At 40.9% G+C, this 13,094-nt stretch overlaps 1 protein-coding gene across 1 annotated transcript in view; it reads right to left on the bottom strand.

Moving 5' to 3' along the window:
- Positions 1-13,094, bottom strand: part of ROR1 (receptor tyrosine kinase like orphan receptor 1) — a 400,652-nt gene that overhangs the window by 166,201 nt on the left and 221,357 nt on the right. Inside the window, exon 2 of the mRNA XM_043575173.1 lies at positions 5,279-5,350. Coding sequence (XP_043431108.1) covers positions 5,279-5,350 — 72 coding nt within the window. The remainder of the gene's footprint in view (positions 1-5,278; positions 5,351-13,094) is intronic.

Raw genomic sequence — 13,094 nt, 5'->3', positions numbered from 1 at the left:
CAGCCTATCTTATTCAGCACTATGCCCATTAGAAGCCCTGTGGGAAAAAGGGGGTGAGGGAATACTTAAGGCACTGCTTAAGTAAGGAAGGAGTTAGCCAGGAGGAGAATGAGGTTAGAGGCAATCCAGTCAGAAGAAACTGCATGAACAAAGGTGCAGAGACTGAAGTAGAGCCAGATATTTAGGGAATTAGAAGCAGGTTGTTGAAATAAGTGGAGTATAAAGTAGGGCCCTGGGTAGCTCAGTTGGTTGAGTGTCCGACTCTTCAACTCTTGATTTTGGCTCAGGTCATGATCTCGCAGTTCAGGGTTTGAGCCCTGCATTGAGCTCCATGCTGACAGTGCGGAACCCACTTGCGATTCTCTCCTCTCTCTGCCCCTCCACTTGGCTCTCTCCCAAAATAAATAATAAAAAACTTTAAAAAAAAGATAAGTATTTAAAGTATGGGGGTAGGGATAGGTGAGAGGAATCAGCAGAGGTAAGCCCATGGAGAATCTTGATCATCAAGCTAAGAAGTGTGGTGCTGGTGTGGGTGAACATTCACATATGGAAGGCCAGAACAGGTGTGGGCTGGTTGAACAAGATCTAAAATCTCTAAAATATGCTTTCCCTACAAGCCTGCCAAAGTACCTATGATTTTTTTTTTACTATAAAGCCCAAAGTAATAATCATATTAACCAAAACCAGCTGTTACTTCTTACTCTCCAATTAGTTTATCAGATTTGCTAGCCAGGTCAACTTTCACAACAACCATATGAAGTCATTACCCTTTATTATCTCATCTTACAAATGAGAAGACCAAAGCACAGATCGGTTGAGTGGCTTGCTCGGAGTCACATAGAATGTAGGTAGCAGATACAGGATTCAAACTTAGTTACCTCCGTCCCAGAGTTTGTTCTCTTAACTGCCATATTATCTCAAATCTGTCTTCCAGTTCACTATTTCCCTCTTCAGCTGAATGCATCCACTGTTTAACCCACTTGATGAACTTGTAATTTCTATAACTCTATTTTTCAATTCCAGAATTTCTACATAGTTATTTTAAAATCTACTTTTAAAAATCATACTATCTTGTACTTGACCTATGGCTTCTATTTCTTCATCTCCACAAAAAATTTTATGTATGTACATATGTATAAAGTTTCCCATGAAACTTTAAAAAAATTTTTTTTACATTTATTTATTTTTGAGAAACAGAGTGAGACAAAGCATGAGCAGGGGAGGGGCAGAGAGAGATGGAGACACAGAATCTGAAGCAGGCTCCAGGCTCTGAGCAAGTGGTCAGCACAGAACCTGACGTGGGGCTCCAACTCACAAACTGTGGGATCATGACCTGAGCTGAAGTCAGACGCTCAACCGACTAAGCCACCCAGGTGCCCCCCCGATGAAACATTTTTTAAATGTTTATTTATTTTGAGAGAGAGAGAGAGAGAGAGAGAGAGAGAGATCGATCATGAGTGGAGAAGGGGCACAGAGAAAGGGAGAGAGAGGGGGGAAGAGAATCCCAAGCAGGTTCTGAGCTGTCAGTGCAGAGCCTGATGCAGCGCTCAAACTCAAGAACTGTGAGATCTTGAGCTGAAGTCAAAAGTCACAACTTTAACCGACTGAGCACCACTCAAGCTCCCCTCCATGAAACTTTTTTTTAATGTTTATTTATTTTGAGAGAGAGAGAGAGAGAACAAGCAGGGGAGGGGCAGAGAGAGAGAGAGAGAAAGAGAGAATTTGAAGCAGGCTCCACACTTTGTGCTGAGCCTGGAGTGGGGTTCGATCTCACAACTGAGATCATGACCTGAGCCAAAATCAAGAGTAGGACGCTTAACCAACTGAGCCACCCAGGCACCCCTCCCATGAAATATTTTAAACATACATTCTCTCTCAAATTGGTCTATTGTCTTTAGTTTCCAAGTATGAGCTTTTCATTTTAAAAAAAATTTTTTTTCAACGTTTATTTTTATTTTTGGGACAGAGAGAGACAGAGCATGAACGGGGGAGGGGCAGAGAGAGAGGGAGACACAGAATCAGAAACAGGCTCCAGGCTCTGAGCCATCAGCCCAGAGCCCGACGCGGGGCTCGAACTCACGGACTGCGAGATCGTGACCTGGCTGAAGTCAGACGCTTAACCAACTGCGCCACCCAGGCGCCCCAGTATGAGCTTTTCCATGTGTTTTGTCTACTGGCTCTTGCTAATGGTGGCTTTCTTTTATTCTTCTCCTGCATGTACTATAATTTTTAAAAGTAAACTTAACATCAGTAGGAGTTTGCCGGTCTTATTTAGTGGTTTTGATTTTAGAACTTTTGTTTTTGGTGGGAACGGAACACGTACTGTGATGGTGAGACAGTTTGTGAGCTGGTTTTAGGTTGTCCCCTGTCAGGGTCTCAGAGTTTAATCAATTCCAGACCAAGTTTTTACATTATCTTCTTGGTTTGTGGCTTGTATACTACATGAGAAGAACTTCAACCCCCAACCCCCATACAGCACAGGTTGGGGCTTGTATTTCCGGTGAGTGATCCCAATGTCCCAGGGTGGTTTGTGGACTGCCACACATATCCTCAGCAGAATTCTCCTTCTTGCATGCTTGGTCCTCACTAACAGCTTAAGCAGTGAGGTGGTTTCCTATGGCCTCAGTTCTGATCCCCAAAGGGTATTGAAACTCTAGCCCCTAAGAACCATACTCATTGCCCATATTTTTATAAAATCTTTTAATTCCTTCTTGCTCATCATTGCTCTACCATTGAGTTTGCTCTTCTGGCACCTGGAGATTTATCTTTTTTGTGTGCCAGCCTGGCAATGATCTTTTTTTTACATTGTATATTTTCATCAGCATCTCTCTGTAATCAGGGGGGAATGTGCCTTGACAGCTCAATCTATCAAATTGATCAGAAGGCTTTGATTATACATTTAGATACCAGTCCTTTCCACTTGACTCTGTGTTCACAGAGGACAGAGACCTTTGTCTCATTCATCTTTCACTACTAATTTTTCAGACAGTGCCCAGACCAGAGTAGGAAGCAAAAAAGATTTGGCTGATGAATAAAAGAATTAATCAGTTCTCTCTCACTCTAAATGGGAATGAAAGACCATATACTAATTATCTTCTAGAGAAATATGATACCAAGAAGCTCTGGAAAGCCATCCATGTCCTCTGGAAGGCTCATGTTGAACACACAAAAAGTTTGCCTTAGTCCAGCTTTGTAGCAAGTAGGTTCACTACTATTGACACTACTTTCTTGAAGGGCAACCACTGCTAATTACAGTCCTGGTCTGGTAGAAATTCAAAGTTTGGCAAGCTAGATTCTTGACTGGTGGCTCTGCTGCCTTTTTAGCAGATACTGATGTTCTTTTATAGCCATAATTAGAACCTGATCAACAACATGTAGTGTACAATGATATCATTTTTACTGTTGGTGCCATAAAGAGCTTGCCGATTAAGTTCACATTGTTTTTAAGTAGGCTCCACACCCAATGTGGGGTTTCAACTCATGACCCTGATATCAAGAGTTGGATGCTCTACCGACTGAGCCAGCCAGGCACCCCAAGTTCACATTCTTGAAAGCACCTTGCACAGTACTTGTCACATAGTGAGTACTGAGTTAAGATTTAGTGTGTTTTACATCTTCTTTCACATTAAAAAAAATGTAAAAATATTTGTTGACAATCTATTGCCTCCTAGGCATCGTGCCTAGTGCAGGACATGGAAGGGAATAATATACAGTCCCTGCTCCAATCCTAAAGTAGAAAAAGAATGTCCAAAGTAAATTTAACAATAGAAAATTATTCTAAATGTCCTCCTACTTAAAGTGAAAAGATATTTCACCTTATCCCGCCACCCTAAAATGCCTAATAAAGTATAACCATCAGAATATGGGTTACTTGGTTGACTCAGTTGGTTAAGCATCTGACTCTTGATCTCAGCTCAGAATAACCTTGCCTATTACTATTTTATAAGGTTCTCTCTCCTCAGAGAGGAAATACAACTCGCAGTGAACACATGAGCAGACAAAAGAGAGCTGATTATAAAAGGCATCTGACATAAAGGACAATGATTTTTGAGCTTTTATCACTATAATCCCAGAACCTAGAATCATGCCTGAAGTAAAGCAGAATAAGTTTGCTGCATGTTTTGCACATATATATACAGAGGTGTTCATCCACATATATGGCCTAAGTTGTCACTCATTATTCCACACATTTATTGAGGATTCCTATGAACAAGAGTCTGTGTTAGATTTTGCAATGGAGACAAAGTAAAAAGAACAAGAATGAGAATAAGATAGAAATCCTATTTACAAGGAGCTTTCAGGCATAAGAATGAGACAGACAGGTGTATAAATCACCATGATATAACACAGAAAATGTTAAGAACAGAGAAAAGGTCTATGGGAGTTCCAAAGAAGGAAAGGCCACTTCCTGCTGAGGGATTAGATAAGACTGTGGCTAATATAGAATGTGTTGTTTTCAGTCTTGAAGGATAAGTAATTTGTGGCGTGCAGAAGGGAGAAAATGGGCACTGGCAAAGAAAAAAAGGGGTGATTCAGATGGAAAGAATAGCTTAGGCAAAAGGAGAGAGGCAGAAAAGCACAGGGTTTATAAGAAGAAACATAAATTTTGCTGGAGATGCATAAAAGGATATAAAGGGGGCTAAAGAGAAATAAGGCTAGAAAGGTAAGATGAGCCACATTGCAGGGGCTTTGAAGGTGTCCTGATTTACCATTCCAGAACACAGGGTCTCTATCGAGTAACCAGAGCTTAGCATATGGTGGAGCTTAATTAATACTACAACAACTTCATAGCAGGAACCTGTTCCCCACGTGCACACAGGAAGCTGCCATCTGTACGCACAGGCAATTACAAACATTCCAAATACTCTGCCCTGAACCCTGCAAGCACATCAAATACTCACTGTAAAAGGTCACCCAGCAAACAGCTCTGATCAATCCTGGCTCAGGCAGAATCAAATCCCCTAAATAAGATCCACTAGATGCAATGTCAGGAAGGTCAGAAACAACCCTATTTCACATCTTGAAGCATTTTTACCATATGGAACATTTTAGAGGAAGAAGGGAAAGGAAAGAGGGGAAAAAAAACCCTCTCCAAAAATCATAGAATTCCAAGTAATCAAATATTAAATAATCACAAAGTAAGCAAGGGGTTTATTTTGGCCCCCACCTCCTTCTAATGATCTAAAAAGCAGCTGATTTCAAAGAAGGCCATGCCAGGATTAAAAATGGAGTTTCACGCCTCCCCCCTCCTCCTCCCCAGTGCATCCCCATTGTGTACCTTTGTCGAGTTCACTTGAAATGTTCCATGATGAGGTAGGCACTAACTCAGCAGTGACTGACAACTCTGTTTCTGGAAAGAAAAAGAAGGGAGGGGAGAAAGACAGGGTGATATTAAATATATAAGTAACTTATGGGCTGTTAGAAGCATTACAGGAGATTTCCAAAGGCACTGCCTTCTGAGAGAGACCACTGCAATCCCATAGCTTATTAAACTGAACAGCCGCTCTGCTTGCCAGGCAGAGGCGCCTGCATTACAGAGTCTATCCAGATGAGCAATCTGTAGGCCAGATTCAAAGAGGTGTTGTTGTTGTTTTTTTCTTTAAAACATGGGCTTGAAAATTAAAATACAAAGATTTCATTAACAAAACAAACTAAACCTGCAGAAATGACTGAACGTTATCAAACATCAACTCTTCCTTTTCTTGTTAGAAGATCACTCTTAGACAATATATTCAATAGTCTTTCCATGAAAAATGAGAACTAAGTTTGCTCTTTCTGCTGATTTCACTTGCTGTGTTTGTGAATTGATAGCGTTTCTATTAATGGAGAAATCTATTTCTCTACATTGAAACTTAGAGTCAAGACAAATGAAAGCCAAGTTTTTTAATATGAGAGCCACGTGAGGTAACTAAACTCAGACAATTTTCAAAACCACCATAAATTAAAGCAAACATGCAAATCAACAACAGAAAGGGCATAAGACACTATGAAGATTTAAAAACTCTACAGCAGTAATAGACTGTAATATACAAATGATGTTTTTATTGTTGTTTTTGAAATTTTAAGCCATGATGATGTCATGCACATTTTAATAGGGTTGCATTAACCTCCCCTTAGACCATACACACACACACACACACACACACACACACACACACGTACTTTAGTACATACAGAACTTTAGTACGGAGCAGAATCTTGGAGAACTCAGTGCCTACAACATTAGATAATGACACCCACATGAATCCATTTTCCTTCCTTCAATCTGGTACAGACATCATTAATCAATTATGGCTCTTTTTGCCTGTTAAACCTGAGATCTGCCTTAGAGTCTTTCCAGTACAGTGCTCTAGGTAGACACTAAAAATGGATCTGAAATGCAAGGTGAACTTTTTAGTAAGTGGAAGAACTGGGATTCAAATCCAGGTCTGTTTCTATTGCCTACTTATCTCCTAGTAGCTCATGCTACCTGGTACTCAGGTCTGTGAAACCTGATTTGTTTTTCATCTTACCTCTGTCTGGCTTCACCTTTTACCTAGATAAGCACACTTTCTACTGTTTCCTTATTTACTGATAGGGCTTGGCTGCCACTTGGCCATAGAAATCACACACCATAGTCAGTGAGCTTTGTCAAGAACAGGATGTTTATCCACTGAGACCTTGCAAAGACCCACTTCTAGTTTGTCTACTGGGTCTCTGATCAACCTGCCACCTACAGCAGAGACAAAAGGGTTGTTTGGTTTGTGCAGACCTCCTTGACTTGCCCTGTCCCAGCAGCAGGTGGGAAAGAAAGTAGACAAACCACGCATACCCTCCTCAGTGCAAGTGGCCCCAGTCCCCTCCTATGTCCTGAGCTAAAAATGGCACAGATTCTTTAAAGGGGACCTGAAGTCAGGTGCACAGTATGGCAGGAACCTCAAATCATATAAGATTGCAAAATATGAAAAGAAAAAGAAAACAGCATCCCAGGTGGGAAAAATGCTTAACACAAAACCACAGTAGAAGGCAGGACTTCTGGTATTAACCACTTGTCCTAGGAATGGGTATTTCATGCAGGTGACTTCATGAGGAAAAGCTAATTGTCTGTATCTGAGGGCCCTCCATGAAGGACTCCAACCACAGCTCCGCTTAACCCTGTTCCTGTTGCCACCTACTTTGGCTCTTTGAATAATGGCCCCTTGTTTGCAGTATTATGGACTACTGTGGCTCACCTTCCAAAAGGGCTCATCAAGCACTCCAATACCCAGACTTCAGGGAGCTTGGGAAGAGAAGCATGGCAGCCAAGGCAGCATTTCAGGCAAAGAAGCAAAAGGTGGGGAAGTGGTGGGATTAAGGCAGATCTTGACGGCATTTACATTCAATATTTTCATAGCTTCATCTTACTGCTGCTCACAGTTAAACTGCCAGAAATATAGGTTTCATTTTACAGTATTAATTTTTATAGAAAGTTAGCTCTATGTCCCTTGGTTTTTCTAACCTGACTTTGAATTGCTGATTGAGTATAATTTGGGACCGATGACAAATGAATAGTTTCTTGGCACTGCTAACAGTAAAATTATTCCCCATGTGTCCCTGGACACTAATTACTACTCGGTTCTTAGACTATGGCAAAGATAATTTCAATTCGCAAGCTCATTTAGTGATTGTGATGATTCTGAGGAATTCTGTACTCGGCCTCAAGATCTATTCCTTCAGATAACCACATGTTCAGCTTCTCAATAGAGTGATAATAAAAACAGATAAAATATTTTAAAATATGAATAACCTTCCTAAAAAATATTATCTTCCAAGGCCATATATTTTAAAAGAAAGGGTGATTGGGGCGCCTGGGTGGCGCAGTCGGTTAAGCGTCCGACTTCAGCCAGGTCACGATCTCGCGGTCTGTGAGTTCGAGCCCCGCGTCAGGCTCTGGGCTGATGGCTCAGAGCCTGGAGCCTGTTTCTGATTCTGTGTCTCCCTCTCTCTCTGCCCCTCCCCCGTTCATACTCTGTCTCTCTCTGTCCCAAAAATAAATAAAAGTTGAAGAAAAAAAAAATTAAAAAAAAAAAAAAAAGAAGCTTCCCCTCCCCCAAAAGGAAGATTGACTTATATGTGAGAAAAATTCAGTACATCTCAGCTTTGACTCCATGGAGTCAAAGTTTAGTAGTAGCTTTAGAGGGAGACACAACCATCAGCCTTGACCATGTAGGATCTCCACTAATGGATTCAGCTTCTTTCCTACCTCCTCATCATGGCAAAAGGAGGAGATATTTCCAAGGACATTTCATACCAGACTGGCAACATCTCTTTGTGTAAGAGTATTGTGGTAAGAGCAAATTAATATGTACCAATTAGTAGATAGTTGAATAGCTAAATTACTAATTTTGTGATCATAAGCAAGTTATTTAACATCTTTTGACCTCTATTTTCTCATCTGTAAAATGGGGACAATGAAAGCCACCTCACAGGACTGTGGTAAGAATTACATTAGACTGTGGTCCAAAAGGGTCCTGCACAGTGTCCAGCATAGAGTGAGCACTGAAGATCTTTTGTGACTTGCTCTCTGTCTAGTAAGGCAGATAATAGCCATCCTCTACGTGGACATACTCCTGTTAGCTGCTACTTCACTGTCGAGGTTTGAAATAACACATTCTCCATGCTTTTAGAAAAGACTCTGTATTTCTCATGCCTTACTAATCTAAGCCAATCTTTTCATTTTTGTGAGGTTTTCCCGAATTGGTCACCAGTTCTCTTAAGAACATAAGTGTTTTTATGTACTTTTATCCAATTTAGGCAAATCAAGCATGTTTTAGAAAACTCCAGCCCTTATCTTCCCTGACCCCTGCAGGAGGGCAAACCATTCTTCTCCCGATTTAATCAATAGGAGCTATTATCTTTGCAGTTTCACTGATGATTGACTTCTTGGCACAGATTCTGCAAACCATAAGGTTTTGGTATTTAAGCCTGAACAGTGGGAGTGTTATTTGGAGGAAAGGAAAAAAAAAAATAAGCCTTGAATCCTCCTCATTGATAAAAGCCTGTGCTCTCTGAAAGGATTACTGGTTCATCTCAGCAGTTGGCAGGTGGAGACCCAACGTTCACAGGATGTGGAAGCTCTTATAAGAAGCACCCAGCCATGCCACATCCTGTATCCTGATCCAGGGATATGTGACATTACACAGACATAAACCAGCATACTCCAGAGACTAGAGGCCAGCCCAATGGTCACAAAGGCCAAGTGTGAGGGAACAAATGTCTATCCCATGGCCCTCCTTGACCAGAGACCCTGAGTCCCAGAATGTTGTATCTGGGTGTGCCTTAGCTATAATTCTGTTTTTTGCACCCACAAGATTTTGTGGGACATTACAGGATGTAGGGGGAGAGAGGACAAGAGGACAGGGCTCTAGGCCCTCCTTTGTCAGGAACAATTTTCTGTTTCTCTCTTTAACGTATCAGATATTGTGGAAAAGTCTTCGATGCTCTAAACCAAAACCCAAACCAACAAACATTAAGCCTCTAATATGGTATGGTCTTCTCATTTTACAGATGAAGAAAGTGAGGCCCACAGTAGTCGGGTGATTTGGCGAAAATCACAGAAGTTCTAAGTAGAGCCAGGCCTTAGAAATGGCTTAGAAATAAACGCATGCTGCCTTCTCTCTGTGATCCATTTTCTACTGTCTGTGCCTCTAAGCTGTGATACATACCCCTAGAAGCTAAGTTCAGAGAGACACACAGGGCATTTTCAAACAGCCAGGGTCAGTCCCACTCAACAGGCACACCCTTCTTCTCTGCTTATGATCACTGGGGGCCAGGGGAGGGTGGGAAGGAGGTGGGCAAGCTGATGGCTTTGAGTTGTCTGCTGAAGGCTCTTAGCCATGGTTGCTTCCTGACTCCAGTGCCTCAGTGGAGGAGAAGCCCATAGCCAGGTATCACCAAAAGTACCTATTTGGAAAAGTAACAGGCAGTTTACACTCTCTAACAGCACAAGGGGGTTAGTCAGCCAGGGCGTTGCTGCAGCTCTGGGATCACAATCACCCCACATCTGGGATCCTGAATGAGGGGTCCTTCAACTCTGGGGACTGAACTTACTGAGAGAGGGAAGCAAGAGCCTTTCTCACCCCAGGTGGGATAGTCAGGACTGGAGAATTACTATGCTCAGTGTCTACAAGGACCTTATAATCCTCAGTGGCCTCAAATTTGGATTTCTGATGTAATCTTTAAATGAAATTAACAGTACAGTCACAGAGAGAGAAGAGGGCACAATTTTGCCACCTTAAACCCCCTGCTCAGGAACCCAACCACACCACCTACACTGCACTATGAAAACATATTTTTTTAATAAAACCTGTAATGACTCTGTAAATAGCACAATTACCATAGAGGTGGCAAAGCCATAAACTTGTTGAAGAAAACTTTAAAGTATACTGAACTTTGTAGTATTATTCATATTTTTATATAGAGGGAATTGTAAAAAGCAAAATAAAAAAATAAGAAAGATAAAAAAGGTGTCCAGGTTTTCTTAATGTGTAAGGGGCTCAGAGATCTTGTCAAAAATCCATAGTTAGATACCATTACTATCCTCATTTTAAGATTGAAGAACCTGAGATTATTAAGACACTTACTTGCCTACACAGCTTGTTAGGATAGAGGTAGGAATTCTGATCAATCTGAGCAGGGCGTCTGACAGCAGAACCAGAGGGTCTCCAAATGTGCCAAAATCAGGGGAGAGTTGGGGGGATCCTAAAAGGTGTATCCACTTTCTCTCTGGCTTAAGCCCCCTTCAGCCAAAGGAAACCCCTGTGAACTCTAAGCGCTGCAGAATACAGTTTGAGACCCTGTACCTGAGACCACACACCTCCTCTCTATCAATGCCTGGTTTCCTAATTCTAAAACCCAAAAGGATAGTAAGGACCACAAGGGGAGGGGAGGAAATACTCCTTGACTCACTCTTATATGCCTCTTTTTTATTTGTACAGACTATTTCCTTCTTTAAATCTGTTAAATTAATATTACGGATCACATGCACTTCTTATATTTAAAGGGATTATGCTATACAAAGCGCCACAATGACATACATGTTCTTCAAGGCCAATAAAAGTAAACTTGAGGGGCGCCTGGCTGACTCAGTGAATAGAGCATCTGCCTCTTGATCTCGGGGCTGTGAGTTCAAGCCTCATGTTGGGCATGGAGCCTACTTAAAAAAAAAATCTTGAAAACTATCTTACTTAAAAACTTTTATATTTGGGGCACCTGGGTGGCTCAGTCAGTTGAGGAACTGACTCTTGATTTCAGCTTAGGTCATGATCTCACAGTCTGTGGGACTGAGCCCCATGTCTACCTGTCTGTCTGTCTGTCTCTCTCTCTCTTAAAATAAATGAATAAATAACCTTAAAAAAACTGTTATATTTGGGCTCTCTTCCATTGAACTCTAGAGAGTCATTCATTCATTCAATACACATGTATATTAGCACTTTCTGTGTATAAGAACTGGGATGAAAAAGCTTGTCCTGGTCCCCAGCATTTTCAAGAACTCAGTCTCAGGAAGTAAAGTACAGAAACACAATTATAAACAGCATGCTAGGGTAACAATAGAAACTGGCAGAAATGGCCTTCTATCCCCATAAGCCATTCTCCCCAACCTGCCCCAACCAGGCTAAAAACATCAAGACTACTGAATAAAATATCACACACAAAAATATAATGCATAGCTGAGGTTGAAAGGAAAGAAATTCTCAGGTGCCAAAAAGGAAGAGAATGGTAAGTGGAAGCTAATGTGGGAGGTGCCTTATAAATACAGACCATCTGAGCTGGGGTCTCAGTTTCAAGGTTCATTTGAAAATGAAAGATGTGTGGATAAAGAAAATGTGGTATATATATATACAATGGAGTATTACTCGGCAATCAAAAAGAATGAAATCTTGCCATTTGCAACTATGTGGATGGAACTGGAGGGTATTATGCTAAGTGAAATTAGTCAGTAAGAGAAAGACAAAAATCATATGACTTTACTCATATGAGGACTTTAAGAGACAAAACAGATGAACATAAGGGAAGGGAAACAAAAATAATATAAAAACAGGGAGGGGGACAAAACAGAAGAGACTCATAAATATGGAGAACAAACTGAGGGTTGCTGGAGGGGTTGTGGGGGGGATGGGCTAAATGGGTAAAGGGCATTAAGGAATTTACTCCTGAAATCATTGCTTCACTATATACTAACTAATTTGGATGTAAATCTTAAAAAATAAAAAAATAAAGTTAAATTATAAAAAAAAAAGAAAAGAAAATGAAAGATGTGGCCAGAGAGAGATCTGGGTTCTTGCTTAAAGCCTTTACTAGAGCCTGGGAGAACATCCCCATCTGTGGGAAGGGCTGAAAACACTTCCTCTAATGGCCTAGAGAAACTGCTATACCCTTGCAGTCTAGGAATTAGAAGGGGGAGGAGGCCACATCTCCAAAAGAAATCAAACGGTATGTAAAGACCAGAGAAGTCCAATGTACCCTTCACCCAGTTTCTCTCCAGGATTACAGCTTGTAGAATCATGGTACAGCATCACAATGAGGAATTTGACATTGTTACCATGTGTATGTAAGTTCTATGTCATTTTATTACATGTAGATCCATATAACCACCTCTTTAATCAAGACAAAGAACTATCATTACCACCAAGATCTCCCTCATGCTGCCCCTTTATAGTCACACCCATCCCCCAAACATTCCTAACACTTGACACTTGCCAATCTGTTCCCCATCTCTATAATTTTGTTGTTTCATGAACAATATATAAACAGACTCCTACAATGCCCTTGAGATTCACTCAATTTGTTGCATGTATCAGTGGTTTGTTCTTTCTCATTGCTGAGTAGTATTCCATAGTATGGATGTACCACACTTTGTTTAACCACTGACCTAGGACATTTGGTTGTTTTCATTTTCTGGCTACTAAAAATAAAACTGTTATGTATCCATTCACAACCGTTTGTGTTAAATTCTTTATTTCAGTAAGAAGGAAGGTGAATCTAGAAAGAAAGAGTTATATGCAAGAAGCAATAATAGGCAAATAAACTGGAAAATATGTTGAAAATATTAAATAAGCCTTGATTCTAAAAATAAA

Source organism: Prionailurus bengalensis, chromosome C1 (assembly GCF_016509475.1).
Source record: "Prionailurus bengalensis isolate Pbe53 chromosome C1, Fcat_Pben_1.1_paternal_pri, whole genome shotgun sequence".
Lineage (NCBI taxonomy): Eukaryota > Metazoa > Chordata > Mammalia > Carnivora > Felidae > Prionailurus > Prionailurus bengalensis.
Note: the sequence above shows the minus strand (reverse complement) of the source record. Positions and strands in the feature narration are given on the sequence as shown.